This window comes from Pseudophryne corroboree, unplaced genomic scaffold (genome assembly GCF_028390025.1).
Source record: "Pseudophryne corroboree isolate aPseCor3 unplaced genomic scaffold, aPseCor3.hap2 scaffold_1352, whole genome shotgun sequence".
NCBI classification, from domain to species: domain Eukaryota; kingdom Metazoa; phylum Chordata; class Amphibia; order Anura; family Myobatrachidae; genus Pseudophryne; species Pseudophryne corroboree.
Window position 1 is genome coordinate 82388 of NW_026967978.1, and position 18833 is coordinate 101220.

Below are 18833 nucleotides of genomic sequence, written 5' to 3' on the forward strand. Positions count from 1 at the left end.
ACCATAGTCTCGCAGGGGATTTCTGACAACACGGGCGAGACAACGGAGTTAGGGCGCCAGGGGTTACTAGGCTTTCCTGCTCCCGTAATCAGCATTCCCTTCCAGTACTCTGGCCATTGTCGTAAGATCTCCTCTGGTCAGAAGTACTGGAATCATAACATTATTACCGGCCGAACCAAAACTTAAAATTAAACAGGGTTTGATTTTTTCCCTTATTCAGTTTGGTAAGATTTGTCGGCCTCATGAATCCCACTGGTTTAGGGCCAAATCCTGGCCAGCTTCTAGTTAGCCAGATTCAAGAACTTACTCAAATGGTTCAGGATCTTTCCCTTCGGGTGAAGTCGCAGGAAGATCTTTTACGAACTTCCCCGAGGGTAGTCCCTGAACCGAAAATGCACTTGCCTGACCGTTTTTCTGGTGATAGGAAGCAGTTTTTTAATTTTAAAGAGTCCTGTAAACTTTATTTTCGTTTAAGACCAATCTCCTCAGGTACTGAATCTCAGCGGGTCGGCATTATTATTTCTTTGCTCCAGGGGGATCCCCAGACCTGGGCTTTTGGTTTAAAAGCAGAGGATCCGGCATTGTTATCAGTAGATGCCTTTCTGGGGTCTTTAGGGCTTTTGTATGATGACCCTGATAGAGAGGCATCCGCCGAGAGTCAGTTACGTGCTCTCAGACAGGGTAGGAATCCTGCAGAGGTTTATTGTACGGAGTTTCACCGTTGGTCGAACGACTGTGGCTGGAATGACCCAGCCCTGCGCAGTCAGTTTCGCCTCGGCTTATCTGAGTCTATAAAAGACAGTCTCCTTCAGTATCCCGCTCCTGAGACTCTCGATAAACTCATGGAGCTTTCTATTAAGATTGATCGTCGTCTCAGAGAGCGGAGGGCTGAAAAAGGAGCACCTGTCAGGTCTACTCCTTGTGTTTTTTCCATTCCTGAGGACATAGAGGAGCCCATGCAGATGGGTCTCTCCAAGCTGTCTCCAGAAGAAAGAACCAGAAGGCAAAATTCTGGTCTTTGTTTGTACTGTGGGGGTAAGGGACATTTTGCCCGTAATCGGGAAACGCCTCGACCAAGTGAATTGTGAGGGGGTTCACTTTGGTCTGCAGCTTATCTCCTCGAATAATTCCCTGTTAGTCCCAGCTAAAGTTTCCTTTGGCAGCCTCTGTTCTTCGGTGTCGGCTTTTGTTGACAGTGGAGCTGCAGGGAACTTTATGGACTTAACGTGGGCCAAGGCCTTAGGTATTCCTCAGTTAACCTTGGGTAGGTGTATCACCATGCATGGTTTAGATGGGAGTCCCTTGTCCAATGGGGTTATTTCCCTCTGTACACCCCCTGTACTACTTACGGTAGGAGCTCTTCATTCCGAAAATATTGAATTTTTCCTTACCCATTGCCCAGCAGTTCCAATGGTTCTGGGTCACCCTTGGCTGGCCTTTCATAATCCCATCATTGATTGGCAGTCGGGGGAGATCTCACAATGGGGTACCATCTGTAATAAGGAATGTATTACGTTTCCCGTCAGAATAGCTGCTGCCATTCCCGAACCCATTCCCGTGGAATACCAGGACTTTGTTGATGTATTTTCCAAGGGCAATGCGGACATTCTGCCTCCCCATCGGCCTTATGATTGTGCTATTGAGCTAATTCCTGGTGCCACATTGCCAAAGGGAAGGTTATATGCATTGTCCGGACCAGAAACTGTGGCCATGAATGAGTATGTTAAAGAGAGCCTAGGGAAAGGATTCATCAGGCCATCTAAATCCCCTTTAAGTGCAGGCTTCTTCTTTGTGGAGAAGAAAGATGGATCACTCAGACCTTGCATTGACTTTAGAGCCTTGAATAAGATCTCAGTTAAAAATACTTACCCTCTGCCGCTGATTTCTGTCCTCTTTGATCAGCTACGTTCGGCTGTGATTTTTTCTAAGATTGACCTGAGGGGAGCGTATAACCTCATCCGAATCAAGTCAGGAGATGAGTGGAAAACGGCGTTCAGTACTCAGTCGGGTCACTACGAGTATCTGGTGATGCCGTTCGGCTTGTCTAACGCTCCGGCAGTTTTCCAGGATCTCATTAACGATGTGCTCCGTGATTTTCTTGGAAGATTCGTGGTCGTTTACTTAGACGATATCTTGATCTATTCTGACTCTATTGAACAACATGTTACCCAGGTGCGTCAGGTTCTTCAAAAATTACGTGAAAATCACCTATATGCCAAGCTGGAGAAGTGTGAGTTTCATGTCACGGAGGTATCCTTTTTAGGGTACATTATTTCCCCTTGGGGATTCTGTATGGAACCAAAGAAGCTCCAAGCCATCCTTAGTTGGGCGCAACCCACCAACTTAAAAGCAATTCAGCGCTTTTTAGGGTTTGCGAATTATTATAGAAGATTTATTCATTCTTTTTCCGACCTGGTTGCTCCCATTGTGGCACTGACTAAGAAGGGAGCGGATCCAACCAACTGGTCACGTGAAGCTGAGTTATCCTTTCAGGCCTTGAAACAAGCTTTCGTCTCAGCCCCAGTCCTCAGACATCCCAACCCAGAATTGCCCTTCATTGTTGAGGTTGATGCCTCGGAGGTTGGAGTGGGGGCTATCCTGTCTCAGAAGGATCCGGACTCTCTAGAATTACATCCTTGTGCCTTTATGTCCAGGAAATTCTCATCCGCTGAATCCAACTACGATGTTGGTAACCGGGAGTTACTGGCTATTAAATGGGCTTTCGAGGATTGGAGGCATTGGCTTGAGGGAGCAACACATACCATTTCAGTATTGACTGACCACAAAAATCTTCAGTACATCGAATCAGCTAAACGGCTGAATGCCCGGCAGGCTCGTTGGGCTTTATTTTTTACTCGTTTCAAGTTTATTATCACCTTCAGGCCAGGTTCCAAGAATACCAAGGCGGATGCCCTGTCACGCAGTTTTCTTCCAGTTCATAATAACAGTCCTGTTACTCCCATACTTCCGTCTTCAGTCATTCGGGCAGGCCTCACACAAGATTTATTTACCCAGTTAAAGCAGCTTCAACATCAAGCTCCTGGAAATACTCCTGCTGGTCGTCTTTATGTCCCTGAGTTTTTGAGAGCTACTGTTTTGACTGAGTTTCATGATAGCAAAGTTGCCGGGCATCCGGGGATCTCTAAGACTTTGGAATTAGTCTCCTGCTCAGTATGGTGGCCTGGTCTTTCTAAAGACATTAAGGAGTTTGTTTTTTCTTGTCAGGTCTGTGCACAGCATAAAGTTCCCCGTTCCTTGCCTATCGGGCAACTTATGCCCTTAAATGTTCCTCTCAGGCCATGGTCTCATATTTCCATGGATTTTGTGGTAGACCTCCCTCTGTCAGCCGGATTCCGAGTCATATGGGTAGTAGTGGACCGTTTTAGCAAGATGGCCCATTTCATTGCTCTTCCCCGACTGCCATCTGCCCAGGGATTGTCAGTTTTGTTTCTCCGCCATGTTTTCAGACTCCATGGGTTACCCACTGATATTGTTTCTGATCGGGGTCCACAATTCATTGCACAATTTTGGAAGTCTTTTTGTGCCTCATTAAAGATGAAATTGTCTTTAACGTCCGGCTACCATCCCCAATCCAACGGGCAGACCGAGCGAGTTAATCAATCATTAAAACAGTATTTGTGTTTGTACTCAGCTAAACTCCAGAATGATTGGTCCGAGTTTCTTCCTTTGGCGGAGTTTGCTTACAACAATTCCTGTCATTCCTCCACCAATGTGTCTCCATTCTTTTCAGTTTTTGGTTTTCACCCCAGAGCTAATTCTTTTTTTCAACATTCCTCTGTCTCCTCGCTAACCTTAACCTCTCATCTCAGACTCATTTGGAGAAAAGTGCACCTTGCTCTCAGAAAAGCGGCATTTCGAGAGAAAATTTTTTCTGACAGGCTCCGGCGGCCTTGCACTTTTAAGGTGGGAGATAGGGTATGGTTGTCGACTCGTAACATTAAACTTCGACAAACCTCAGCTAGATTGGGCCCCAAATTTATTGGACCATTTCATATTATAAAAAAAATCAATCCAGTTGCTTTCCGGTTACGTTTACCAAGAGCTCTCCGGATCGGAAATACGTTCCATTGCTCCTTGTTGAAACCATACGTTTCTTCCAGTAGATTTCCTCGGAAGATCTCTCAGGGGAAATCACCAGTAGATGTACAGGGTCATCAGGAGTTCTTGGTGGAGAAGGTTCTCGATTCCAAATTGTCCCGGGGTCGGCTTTATTTTCTGGTACACTGGAGAGGCTATGGTCCAGAAGAAAGGTCTTGGGTCCTGGATAAGGATCTCCATGCCCCGAGGCTCAAGAGGGCATTTTTTCGGGAATTTCCTCGGAAACCTGGCTTTAGGGGTTCCTTGACCCCTCCTCAAGGGGGGGGTACTGTTAGGCGCCGGGGTCCACTCGTCGCTGCGGCCCGGCGCCTAGCAACCAGGGACGCCGTGCACGTTCAGCCGCCGGCTCCCTGGCAACGCTAGACGCCGGGCGCACGGAGCCGCACGGACCCTAGCAACGGGGACGCCACTTGCGGACTGCGTTTCCCCGTTGCTGGGTTCAATTGAATTAATTAGATATCTGTTTTCCTGGCCATGCAGCTTGGCAGCTGTATGGCATCTAATCCAGTCAGCCTCCAAACAGCTGATTGGAGGACTCCCTGTTAAATACACTTCCTGGGCTTCTCACAGACGCCGGTAATAGCTTCCTGTATGCTGTGTCTGTTTGCAGAGAGTGTTCCAGTCCTGCTGTATCCGGTCGTTCCTGTCCTCAGTTGTCCTGTACTCGGAAGTTGTCATCAGTTCCTGGAGTCCTGACCGAGCACCTTTTAACATCCAATGGTGTTCGTGAGTCGCGGCGTAGCCGTGTGTTGCGGCTTGACCGCTTACTATTTATTATTTGTGTTTCGGAGCTTTTGCGGAGGATTCCGCTCCCACAGATCCACTCTGGTATCCAGCGGTGCTGGGTAGGAGTAACGGACTAGTGGATTTTGGTTGTCCTTTTCCCTGGCGGTTTTTCCGCACATACTTCTGGTTTGTTTGTTAGCTTGTAGCCCCTGGCCTGGTTGTTCAGTCAGAGGGCCCCTTGTTATCACCCTGTCTCGGATTTCCCTTTGTCTCCCATTAAGACCTGAGGGGGCATCGGAGTTGGGCAGACATAATCCACCCTTCAAACGCGGCTGCCATGGGCTCAAGCAACCATAGTCTCGCAGGGGATTTCTGACAACATGGGCGAGACAACGGAGTTAGGGCGCCAGGGGTTACTAGGCTTTCCTGCTCCCGTAATCAGCATTCCCTTCCAGTATTCTGACCATTGCCATGAGATCTCCTCCGGTCAGGAGTACTGGAATCATAACATTAAGTGGTCTTTTATCAGCCAGTATAATCCGCTGCACAAAGATATTGAAAGAATTTTTAGAAAGAATTGGTATTTATTACAGAAAGATCCAGTTATAGGAAAAGAGATACCTGATAGACCTACTTTCATCTATAGGAAAGCGTCATCATTGAAGGATAAACTAGTAAGGAGTGTGATAGATGACAATACGAGACCCAGCATCAGAACGAAGGGGTTCCATAGATGTGGCCAGTGTCTGATGTGTAGGACGGTTAAGAGTAAGTCCAGTAAAATCACTGAATTCATGGTTAATAATGACACGTACAGAATTCATAATTTTATTACGTGTCAATCAAAAAATGTCATATACGGCATAGAATGTGCATGTGGGTTGATCTATGTAGGTAGGACAAGCAGAAATCTAAAGACCCGTCTCGCAGAACATGTGTTTAACATTCGGAAAGGGCTGGAAACACTTTCTCTTTCAGCCCATTTTAAAACTCAACATGATAAGAAAGAATATTTTGTAAAAAGGTTCTGGGGAATAGAACATGGCGGTCTAAAGATATAGAAAGTAGATTAGCGGAGAATGAGCTGAAATGGATTATTAAATTAAGTACTCTGCAATCTAAAGGATTAAATACCGATTTTGAGATGAAGTGATTTTTAAAGTGATTTTTAAAGTGTTTTTGATATATTGATATTTATATTCATTCCTATGCCCTCATCCGTGTATATGTATTCGTAATTTTATTTATTTATTTATATTTTTGTATCATGTATAAAATTAATCATCTATGTATTTTAATATCATAGTACTAACATTATTTATATCTTTCCTTTGGTTTTGCATATCTATGGGACTAATAATGGAAAACTATCAATGGGCGATTGCATAAAAGAACTTTTCTTTTTGAATGGGAACGGACTTATTTAATAAACATGGTGCCGATTTGGACCCCATGTGTAGACATGGAACGCATACTTCCGTATAAGAATGACGCCGGGGGACCTTGAAAGATGTTCGCCACGTCATATCCCGTCCATTTCCATTGACGACGGGAACAGGAAGTACTTGTTCAGTGGAAACCTCGGCACATGGAAGCATTAGACCAGATGGCACGCATGACGTCACTTCCTGCCCGCCGTCAGCGGCGGTGGGAGTGGGAAAGATATGCTCCTATTGGAGGATGGTTATGTCACCACCTCTCCCCGCGATTTTTGGATGCGGAAATGGGAGGAGGTGCACTATTGGACACAGCTGACGGATATTATGGGGGTAAATTGGATGAGTATAAATGTAACATTCTGTTGTTTAGCCACAAACGCTTCTGAGGAAGAACCCAGCAGGGTTGTAAATGCATTAAACGGTGTGGCTATTTCTAACCTGGTGAATAGAGGCATAGGACTGGGACTAATTCTAGGAGTACCCGGAACTCTGTGGGCCTTTTGGATTGATGAGTATACAGTCATCTCTAACATCAGTGATATTACATGCTTTTAAAACTTGTTTGTGAGTGCATTTTTATTAAACTTCTTTCCTTTAAGTGGGAGTCTGCACTATTGCTTTATTTGTTTCAGCAAAGCACAGGATATTAAAAGAATCCAGCAGAAACATCTACCTCCCTTCAATGCAGAGATTTTTATACGCTTTCATCCCTTTGATATATTGTGAGTGCGGCGTGTAAATAACATTTTTATTGTTTTTGAATTGGATGTCTACACTATTGTGTGTATTATCTTTTTCAGTCTAAATATTTCAATATGTGGTGATACCTGAGAAGTTATTGCTCTCCCCACAAAGAAAGAGAAGGGAAGTAATGTTCATTTATTATATGTAACCATACAAACAGAATTTGCGCAATTAGTACACTTAATTTCTTGTAGTATTTGGTGTATGGAAAATTAGTGGATTTTTCTGAAGTGTATATGCTGCATTTTTTAACTGTTTATCTAGCGCAAAAAAACACAATAATTTTTATCTAAATCAATTTCCTTATGTTATGCCTATTGAAAAATCTATCTTAAATAAAAATAATAAAAGTTATGTTTTCATTTATTCATGAAACATAAAGAAAAAAAAGAGTGTGCCACACATTAAGGCTTCTTTAGACATAAACCCACTAGCATTTTATTCTAAATCCCCTAAGCAGTCATTGCAATTTGCTTAATGACGCACCTCCAACCAGATTAGCTAATCTTTGGTATTAACACTTTCGGATTATTCCCTCTATCGGTTGGTTCATACATAGAAGGATCATAAAACAATTATCTTTTGGGCCTGTGCATAGTCCCTCAGACTTAACGTCTTCCCTGGAAATACTTGTGGATGGAGCCCTTCATTCGCTTTGCCAGGATTCAAGGGTGGTCAATCTGTTGAAATCAGAGCACTACATTTTGGCCACCGTGCTCGATTCTAGGTTTAAAGCCTATGTTGTATCTCTCTTTCTGGACACAAGTCTGCAGAGGTGGAAAGACCTGCTGGTGAGAAAATTGTCAGCTCAAGCGGAACGTGACCCGTCAACAGCTCCTCCTTAATTTTCTCCAGCAACTGGGGCTGCGAGGAAAAGGATAACATTTCCGAGCCCACTCGCTGGACACAAAAGTAACAATACAAGTGACACATTAACAGGAAATTGTTTCTGTCACCATAGCGATAATTATCTGGAAATAAGATAATACACAGACGCATAAAAAGACTCAACGGAAATCTTTTGTTTTTAAACAACTTTATTTCATATCTTTAATACACAGATTTCTCCATATTTTACATTTAAAAAATACTTTACACTGCACAACATGGATAAAATATCCTTTAAAGCACAGAAACAATTCAAGTTACATTATAGCATTGCAGGTAAGTAAAACAGATACATATCAGGAGCCAAAAGCGTATGGGGGTCATTCAGACCCAGCCGCAATAGCGGCCCGCAGCAGTTTGCTGTTGGTGACAAAATGCACATGCGCAGCGGCCACGCAGACACACACATTGCGGTTGGGTCTGTGGGGGGTGAACGCGGGCAGGCCGGTGTCATTTTCCAGTGGCTGCATGGTGTCACATCTGCGTTCATCTCTGATTAACCCCCTATAAGCTTCCAGAGTGCACCTCATATCTCATCTTTTCCAAGTTACTACAAAGGATATGAGATCGGTAGCAGCACTACTTTCAGGATTATTACACAGAACACACATAAAGGCTGACACAGCAAATAACAGTAACACATACAAGGGATTAATTAGAAATAAGGAAGCATAATCATCATTAAGTCTAATTATTAACTGATTCTGTGCGGGACCCATACACCTCTTTACTGCCTCCAACATCCCCTGGTACTGTACTGCGGCCATCTGCCCTTTCTCCCCCCACTACCGCCACCACCGTCTCCCTCCATTACTGCCACCTGCCCTGTCTCCCCCCCTACTATCACCCGCCCTGTCTTCCCCCACTATTGCCATCTGGCCCCCCACTACTGCCACCACCCTGTATCCCCCCCACTACTGCCACCCGTCCTGTATGCCCCCCCACCCTGCCTCCCACCACTACTGCCACCCGCCCCATCTCCTTCCACTACTGTCACCCGCCATCTCCTCCTCACTACTGCCACCAGCCCCATCTCCCCCCACTACTGCCACCACCCTGTCTCCTTCCACTACTGCCACCGCATTGTCTCCCCCCACTACTGCCACCCGCCCTGTCTCCCCCACTAGTGCCACCCGCCCTGTCTCCCCCACTAGTGCCACTGCCGTCTCACCCACTACTGCCACCGCCCCGTCTACACCAACTGCCACCCACCCTGCCTCCCCCCACTACTGCTACCCGCCCTATCTCCCCCACTACTGCCACCGTCCTGTCTCTCCCAATACTGCCACTGCCCTGTCTACCCCCCACTACTGCCACTGCCCTGTCTCTCCCCCACAACTGCATCCACCCTGCCTCCCCCTACTGCCACTGCCCTGTCTCCCCCACTACTGTCATCACCATCTCCCCCACTACTGTCACTGCCCCATCTCTCCCTGCTACTGCCACCGCCCCATCTCCCCCAACTGCCACCCGCCCCGCCTCCCCCTACTACTGCCACCACTGTCTCCCCTCTGACACCTTAGCGCTGCTTGAGAATAAGATTCTCACAGACACTGCCTCCGGCAGCCCATGCTACAACACTAGTTCCACCACCCTGTCTTCCCCCTGACCTCTCAGTACTGCTTGGGGATTTTTGGTACTGCTGGTAACAGTCCTTCATCTGCAGGTGGAAGTAAGAAAGCAAGGCAGTAAGGAGGCAGAAGCTGCTTCTGCTACCATGGACCCTGGTCATGTAGGGCTGGGATAGCCAGTAAGATTATGTAATACAGTAACCATCTTACAGGCAGCTGGTGAAGGGAGCAGAGAATGGGTGTTATGTGGCTGGAATGGGCTGGTTAGGTAACAGCCTGGCTGCTGCATTCTGTACAAGCTACAAGTGGTGCAATTCTTTTGCTGGGAGACCCAGGTAGAGGACATTGCAGTAGTCTATGTGTGATGATACAAGTACATGGATGACTGTAGGTAGATCTTCTGAGGGAATAAAGTGCTGGAGTCTGGCTATGCTCCTCAGATGAGGATCTGACTGTGGCAGATACTAATGTCTAAGTGTCACTCCACCATCCAGGACACCAAGATTCCGCACATGATCAGCATTTTGTAACTCTGAACCCCAAGCGTAAGTCTGGTTGGTTTGCAAAGCTGAGCTGTAGCCCTGCTCTTTGTTGGTGAGCTTCTATCATAAGGACCTGTTTCACCAGGACTGAATCTCAGTTAACTGGCATTACCCACACCTGGAGCTCAGCTAGACAACCATTTAGGATTGGTACTGGGTTCTCAGTACCTAGAGCAAAGACAGGTCATCTGTATAGGAGTGGTAGATGAGGGTATGACATCTGATTATTTCACCCAGTGGTAACATGTATATTGCAAAAAGCATAGGAGATAGGATAAGAACCTTGTAGAACAACGCATGGCAATGATGAGTATACTCCAGAAGATTAAAATGGTTACTCGCCTGAGTAATGTCTATTGTGTGCAACAAGAGATGATTTATTTCTCAAAATATAGAAATTGCCTCTAACCTGTGTGAGTTCTCTGATGTCTAACAAGATGAGATTTCCGTGTAAAACATTTTCCACACTCAGAGCAAGAAAATGGCTTCTCACCTGTGTGACTTTGCTGATGTCTAACAAGATGTGATTTGTGTGCAAAACCTTTCCCACACTCAGAACATGGAAATGCCTTCTCACCTGTGTGACTTTGCTGATGGGTAACAAGTCGTGATTTGTGTGTAAAACATTTCCCGCACTCAGAGCAAGAAAATGGCTTCTCAGCTGTGTGACTTCTGTGATGTATAATAAGATCTGATTTCCATGCAAAACATTTCCCACACTCAGAACATGGAAAAGGCTTCTCACCTGTGTGATTGCGCAGATGTATAACAAGTTGTGATTTACTTACACAACATTTCTCACATTCAGAACATGGAAATGGCTTCTCACCTGTGTGACTTCTCTGATGTATAACAAGATGTGATTTACTTAAACAACATTTCCCACACTCAGAGCAAGAAAACAGATTCTCACCTGTGTGACTTCTGTGATGTATAACAAGAGCTGATTTGTGTGCAAAACATTTCCCACACTCAGAACATAAGAATGGCTTCTCACCTGTGTGACTTTGCTGATGTGTAACAAGTTGTGATTTCCATGTAAAACATTTCCCACACTCAGAACATGGAAATGGCTTCTCACCTGTGTGACTTTGCTGATGGGTAACAAGTTGTGATTTTTGTGTAAAACATTTCCCGCACTCAGAGCAAGAAAATGGCTTCTCACCTGTGTGACTTCTCTGATGTATAACAAGTTTGGATTTCCAGGTAAAACTTTTCCCGCACTCAGAGCAAGAAAATGGCTTCTCACCTGTATGATTTCTCTGATGTCTAAGAAGATGTGATTTCTGTGCAAAACATTTCCCACACTCAGAACATGGAAATGGCTTCTCACCTGTGTGACTTCCGTGATGTATAACAAGATCTGATTTCTGTGCAAAACATTTCCCACACTCAGAACATGGAAATGGCTTCTCACCTGTGTGAGTTCTGTTATGTCTAACTGAAGGGTTAACTCTTCTGTGCTTTGTAAATATTACTTTTTATATGATCAATTTCCTTATAATAGTTACAGTGTAAAAGTGAATATTTCTACCTCCCTAATGAAGGGTTAAAACATGCTATATGAACTCTTATGTGTTTGCATGGATGCGTGCTGCCCTGTGCTAGGTGCCTTTGTCTCTCATACAGATACCAGGCCTGTGTGGGTCTGGCATCCAAGGTCAGTTCCATACCAGATGAAACTTGTTCTTTCTACCCAAATATACTGTGTTACAAAAACTTTGTTAAATGTTTGAGAAACTTGTAGAAAACCCATATATGGACATCCGCCTTTTCTGTTCTGCCTGGTAACTATTAACGAGCCAATGGGAGTGTAACGACATGTCAGTTACACCCATATGCATTGCCTTATATACTTTTGTTAACCTCATAATAAAACAGTGTGAATTTTTACTGCTTGTGTTGTGCATGTACCTTGTGGCTAAAAGTTTACACTCCAGACGTCTAAGAGGCCATCACATCGAGGGTTAAGAATATAAGGGCAAATCCTTTCAGCTGGGGGCTATGTCCGGAATTCAGTGATCGTCCCTGAATGGTAAAGATAGAGAATTTATTGTCTGTCTTTGCTATGCGGGATTGCGGTCATACACTGAAGCTGAATCCGTGTCAGTGTTCCGGGAACACGTGACAAGGTAATATTTAAGTCCGGGACTTAATATTACGAAGTTTTATGTAAAAGCATAAAACAGGTATCAGGGATACCATAGAATCTTTAATGTCTGGGACTTAAAGATACGTCTGAGAAAGGACCCGGGGTCCAAGCGCAATTCTCCAAAGACGTCAGTATCTGGGATACTTAAAAATAGACCTGGGGTCTATACGTAACGTAGATTATACCTCGATTTGATCGTCTATATATATTCTTGTATGTTTGTAGTGAGATAAGTTCTTATATTTGGTCCAGACGGCTGGTAAGTTTTCGTCTGCCAGATATCTTTACTCAAACACTTTTCTTGCTTCCTGTTTAAAACGCTGTATTTTTCTGACATCTTGTACGAATGGTAAGTATCGTACCCGTCAAAAGATTTCATGTTCTCACTATACAGATAATATTGTGATATTGTCAATGACTAATTAACTGGTTAAGCTGATGCATGCATAGAAAGTTATTGTAAATTGCATTGTTATTGTACAATTGCATAGAACGTTGGTGTAAATTGCATTTTTTACTATGGGAGGGGGTCAGAGTAAGACAGTCATTTAACCCCCACCTTTACCAGGGGAGACATGCAAGATGTATGTCGCCCGCAACTCTACCTCAGAGTATTACTTAGTTAACCCATGGGTGGATAATTTAGCGGGATGGACAGAGAAAGCAGGACAGGACCCATTCCTACGGGAAGGCAGTAATTACCCTTTCTATATGGAGATTTAAGAAAAATGTCAGTTCCCAATAGCACAGAAGCGAAGCAGTGAGAAACTGTATCCCTCTCGCCTCCCCCCTTTGCATTCCAATGTATCCTGCGCTCGGAGACACAGATCTCTTGGCAGCAGTAACCCTTTCACACCAAATGGGATCGCCTCCAACTCCACTGCTGGAGGGTGCGTCCACTAGCTCTATCCCTAGCACCAATAACCCAGAGTTTAGATAATAGTAAAACACTGTCCCAAGCCCACTATTACCCTCGATGGCTGTATATCTTGTTTGCGCAAAGCTTGCAAAGGACGCAGCTATACACATATGAAGGAAGTCTTTAAAGCCTGTGCTTTTTTGCCTGTCGCTGTAGCTTGTAAACAGAAACCTTCATAGTCTGTTACTGCGTTTTGGAAAAGGTTTAAGGACTGCTGGACAGATGACGCTGGCTTACCTTTGCTTAACTCAGAAAGCTTACTCATTTCCCCACCCACTCATAACTATCAGAACTCCAGACGCTTTGACAGACAGAACCAACCCCGCAGTCAGGGAAGATTCCAAAGACCCCGCGCACTGACGGGGCCCGGAGGAGGGTATCCCAGCCTTTATTCAACTCACCCGTCATAGTAAAGATTCACCTCTGCTGCCACTTATTATAAATGGAAGTAAAATTCCCTTTTTAGTGGACAGCGGTGCAACAACCAGTGTTTTGTGTTCTGACCTATGCAGTATCCCCTCTCACCAGAAAAGATAGAAGGTCTCCGCCCCATGATACAGCAATTCTTACAACAGGGTATTCTCAGACATATTGTATCACCATACTGTACTCCTGTGAACCCTGTTGCCAAAGCTGATGGTAGTATAAGATTTGTACAGGATCTCAGAGCGATCAATCAGTTAATTGTCCCAATTGCACCAATTGTCCCAGATGTAAACTCACTCATTTCTGCAATCCCTGCAGATGCTGCGTTCTTCTCTGTAATTGATTTGAAGAATGCCTTTTTTTCAGCATACCTGTAGATTCACAGACACAATTACTTTTTGCCTTTTCTTTTGAGGGTAAACAACTTACCTGGTGCAGATTATTGACGCACCTGTTGTCTCCAGGCCACATTGGGGCCCTGGCAACCTCACCATGGTTCAGTCCTGCTACAGTATGCAGATGATCTGCTGCTCTGTAGTAAAACTGAGGAGGCCTGCCGAGAGAATGGTGTTTCATTACTAAACTGGCTTTGTGAATGTGGACACAAGGTGTCCAAAATAAAAATGCAATGGTGTAAAAAGCATGTTGATTGCTTAGGTTTTGTGCTCACTCAGGGAGAGAGGAAAGTCAGTCCACAACGCATACAGTCTGTATTGGGCCTGGTCACCCCAACTACCCAGAGGGAACTACTGTCCTTCCTGGGTATGGTAAATTACTGCAGACAGTGGATATCTGATTGCTCTTATTATGATAACATTTTGAGACAAGCCACACTGAAGGACAAACCTAAAACTGTACAATGGTCACAAGAAATGTTAACTGCATATGAAAGTTTAAAATGTATGTTGATAAAAAGTCCGGCACTTGGCCTCCCCAATTATGTACTACCTTTCCATCTATATGCAAGGGACAATTGTAAAACCATGGCGGGGGTGCTCACACAGTTTCATGGAGGGAAGTTGCGCCCCGTGGCATTTTTTTCCAAAGTCATGCCAGTGTCTGTGCAAGGTATGCCTGCCTGCCTCAGGGCTTTGGCAGCCTGTGCAATGGTTGCAGAAATGGCCACTACCCTCACTTTGGGCCACATCACAGTACTCCACACCACACATGATGTCCTGGCAATACTTAAAAGCTTACACACACAGCACATGTCAGCACAACGCCTTAGTGGATATGAAGTACTCCTTTTGAGTAACCCTACCCTTACCATCAAGTACACTGCTAGTTCTTCTGGCCCTGCACCCATTCTCAATGCCCTTTTAGGCTTGAAAGGTCCCGAGGATGAACCACCCGACCTACATGACTGTGCTGCTTCCATTGAAGCTGAAACTTCTCCCAGACTTGACATGTCTCCCGTTCCCATACCAGGCGCAGACATAGTTTTTGTTGACGGCTCCTGTAGTAGGCCCAATGACAATACATACCAGGCTGGCTATGCCATTGTCACCCTCCCTGACACTGTGTTGGAAACCCTACCAATACCTTATCAGTCCGCGCAAGCTGCAGAACTCATTGCACTCACTAGAGCATGTCCCTCCCTTGACAACGTCCATCTGCTCACTCAACTTCAAGCTGCTGCGACTAATACTGATCTCTCCGACTGGACTTACCCAATTCTGCAGAAAAAATCCTAAACCAGGATTAATCTGCAAAGAGGGGAAACCCTGTATACCCCAGTCCAGTGCCCCTTTGCTCGTTGCCCAGTGCCGTGGTGTTGGTCACCGTGGTGAAGCCACAACACTCCTCCTACTAACCAATGATTTTTATGTTACTAATGCCAAATCACTTGTGGACCAGTATGTTAGCAGATGCATCACTTGCCTCAGGAACAACCCTAATAAAGCTAAACACCAGCATCTTGAATACCCCACAGAAAACTCTAGGATACTCACCCTTTGAAATACTAATGGGTAGACCCTTTTCCTACACCCTGGGCTAAGAAACCACTAGTAATACAGGAAGGAGATCTAGAACTCATCAGAGAAGAGTATGTCAGGTCCCTGATAACAAAACTGAATGAAATTGAACATGAGGTTGTTTGTAAAAACCCTTTGAATCCACAGGAACCTACACACCCCTTTAAAGTCAGAGACAGAGTCGTGGTGAAGGTGCTCCCCAGGAACAAGAGCCCAGGAGACTTCACCTATGGTCCAGAGACAGAGGTCGTAGCAGTTACCCGAACAGCAGTCCTGACAGAGGAAAGTCCTACCTGGATCCATGCATCCCGAGTAAAAAAGGTTCCTAGACCAGACCTAGAGAGGGAAGCAAGTGATTCCAGTGAGGTACGAACCGGGGCAGACAGCCCTGACCTCCCACCTAGCGAAGAAAGAAGAACAGAAGAAGATGAGGAACCTGTCCCCTATCTTTATCCTGGGGACTATCTCGATAGCCCTACTGGCCCTCATTCACCTCACAATATGTGAAGTCGACATCACACAAACAAATGGGATCCCCACCTTGTGGTATAATTCCTCTAACACACACGTAGCCACATATATCCTTGACTATTTTATGTTCCCCAAAATCGCTGATGACAAATATTATATACAACACAGGAGGAAATCAGGAATGTCTGAGACAGTATATATTTGTGTTACTGACGAATGGTACTATGACATTAAATATTATGGATCTAATTGTAATTCCTGGGAAGCTGTGGGGTGGCAAACAGGATACTATAGTGCAAGACAAAGGTTTTATTTATGGGATATGTATAAAAAACCCAAAATACCAGCCTAAAATTGCTCCCCAAAACAAACCTTTAAAGCCCCATATTGCCACTTCTAAAGATATGGTGGCTATTACTAACCCTACCTTTGAAGACACCCTAGCTATTGAAACTGGTTTCCCTGACATTAATTTTTGGTTGGAATGGATGAAGTATAGTGCTAACAAACACAATAAAAGCAACTGTTATGTCTGTGGCAAATCTAGGCCCCACCTAGGTACAGTGCCCCTTAATATACCCCTAGAACAGGAAAATTGTTTTTTCAGCCTTTTTAATGACACCAAAACAAATGACAATCAGTGCGAAATGTGGAAAAGGGAATATCCCATATTGTCAAAAAATCCCAACCCAGGAAGCACCATAACCATATATCCTGGAAACTATACCTGTTATACATCTAACACCACCACAGGGAGAAATCTAAAAACCTTCCCACCAGGGTATTGTGCAAATAAGCATATTCATACTTGTAACTTTAATTCTTGTAGGCATTATAGTTTATTGTGTAATTCCCTGTGGAAAGAAACTTACCTCCAAAGGCATTGATAAGGCCCTGATGTATTATGATATAACCACCAGTCCTGTCACCTCCTCTGATAGTGAGGGACCCGACGATTATGTCCAATATCTCAAGAACTGGAGGAACAAGAAAGGAGCCTCACTCAAGAATCATGTCATATAATAATCATGATTCTAAGAGGGGATTGAAGGGTTAACTCTTCTGTGCTTTGTAAATATTACTTTTTATATGATCAATTTCCTTATAATAGTTACAGTGTAAAAGTGAATATTTCTACCTCCCTAATGAAGGGTTAAAACATGCTATATGAACTCTTATGTGTTTGCATGGATGCGTGCTGCCCTGTGCTAGGTGCCTTTGTCTCTCATACAGATACCAGGCCTGTGTGGGTCTGGCATCCAAGGTCAGTTCCATACCAGATGAAACTTGTTCTTTCTACCCAAATATACTGTGTTACAAAAACTTTGTTAAATGTTTGAGAAACTTGTAGAAAACCCATATATGGACATCCGCCTTTTCTGTTCTGCCTGGTAACTATTAACGAGCCAATGGGAGTGTAACGACATGTCAGTTACACCCATATGCATTGCCTTATATACTTTTGTTAACCTCATAATAAAACAGTGTGAATTTTTACTGCTTGTGTTGTGCATGTACCTTGTGGCTAAAAGTTTACACTCCAGACGTCTAAGAGGCCATCACATCGAGGGTTAAGAATATAAGGGCAAATCCTTTCACTAACAAGAACTGATTTGTGTGCAAAACATTTCCCACACTCAGAACATGGAAATGCCTTCTTACCTGTGTGACTTTGCTGATGGGTAACAAGTTGTAATTTGTGTGCAAAACATTTTCCGCACTCAGAGCAAGAAAATGGTTTCTCACCTGTGTGACTTCTGTTATGTATAACAAGATGTGATTTAGTTAAATAAGATTTCCCACAATCAGAGCAAGAAAATGGCTTCTCACCTGTGTGACTTCTCTGATGTATAACAAGTTGTGATTTGTATGTAAAACATTTCCCACACTCTGAACATATCAGTGGCCTTCCACCTGCCTTACCTGTGTGTGTTAATAGGTTTTGTGTTCTGTGTAAAACATTTGGCATCTATAGAACACGGAAACACTGTATCTACTGCCAGAGCTGTAACAGATGCACCAATATCAGAGTGATCAGGAGAACATTTCCCAGGATCAGAGGGATCAGCTGATAGGGCTGGATGTATAATTGGGGTAATGGGGTTAGCTCCTGGAGAATCCTGTCTTCTGTCATTATCTTTTATGTCACAATCCGGGAATAACATTAGATCTCCTTCTGAGATATTCCTGCTGGTGTGTCCATCTGCTGGAAATAAAATACATAATGGAAATGTGACATTTTCTGTAACAATATTAATCTTGGAAACAATAGGAGAAGACGACTCTCTGGGACACTTAATTGTAAATGTGTGTGTATAATAAAACATAACTTTTAATGAAGGCTTTATAATATTGTGTCTCAGACTATCATTGTGTCCACCCTCCTGAGAACACTCACAATAACAAATGTAATATTATAATAAGACTTAGATATATCTCTCTCTTACCCTGGTAACTAACCATGAAGTATAAATGGAGATGTAGTCACTCGCCAAGTCCTATGTCAGCACCAATGTAAAACAATGGATGGGGAACATATCGTATGAATTGGAGATTCTAGATGAACAATAACATCAGTCATATGAGCTGATGGATCAGAGAAATGTCTCCTAACGTTACTCCTGGAAGCATTGGTAAGGTAGCATTCCTTTATGTGTGTGCTCATACGCTGGTAAGCCTGTACATGTGTTACTCACCCTTATATAAGGTATACTGCTACAGCAGAGTAGGTGTGGAACAAGATATTTTACATGCAATACACCATATGATATCCTGTAATCATCATCTGCTAGGTTATAATCCACTTTCTCTTACGTCCTAGAGGATGCTTGAGTCCATTTAGTACCATGGGGTATAGATG

At 44.1% G+C, this 18833-nt stretch overlaps 1 protein-coding gene across 1 annotated transcript in view; it reads right to left on the minus strand.

The window, feature by feature from the left end:
- Positions 1–17333: 17333 nt before the first annotated feature.
- LOC134994999 (neurofilament medium polypeptide-like) overlaps positions 17334–18833 on the minus strand; it is a 31722-nt gene continuing 30222 nt past the window's right edge. Inside the window, exon 3 of the mRNA XM_063951034.1 lies at positions 17334–18179. Within this exon, the coding sequence (XP_063807104.1) occupies positions 17893–18179 (287 nt within the window). The 3' untranslated portion in view covers positions 17334–17892. The remainder of the gene's footprint in view (positions 18180–18833) is intronic.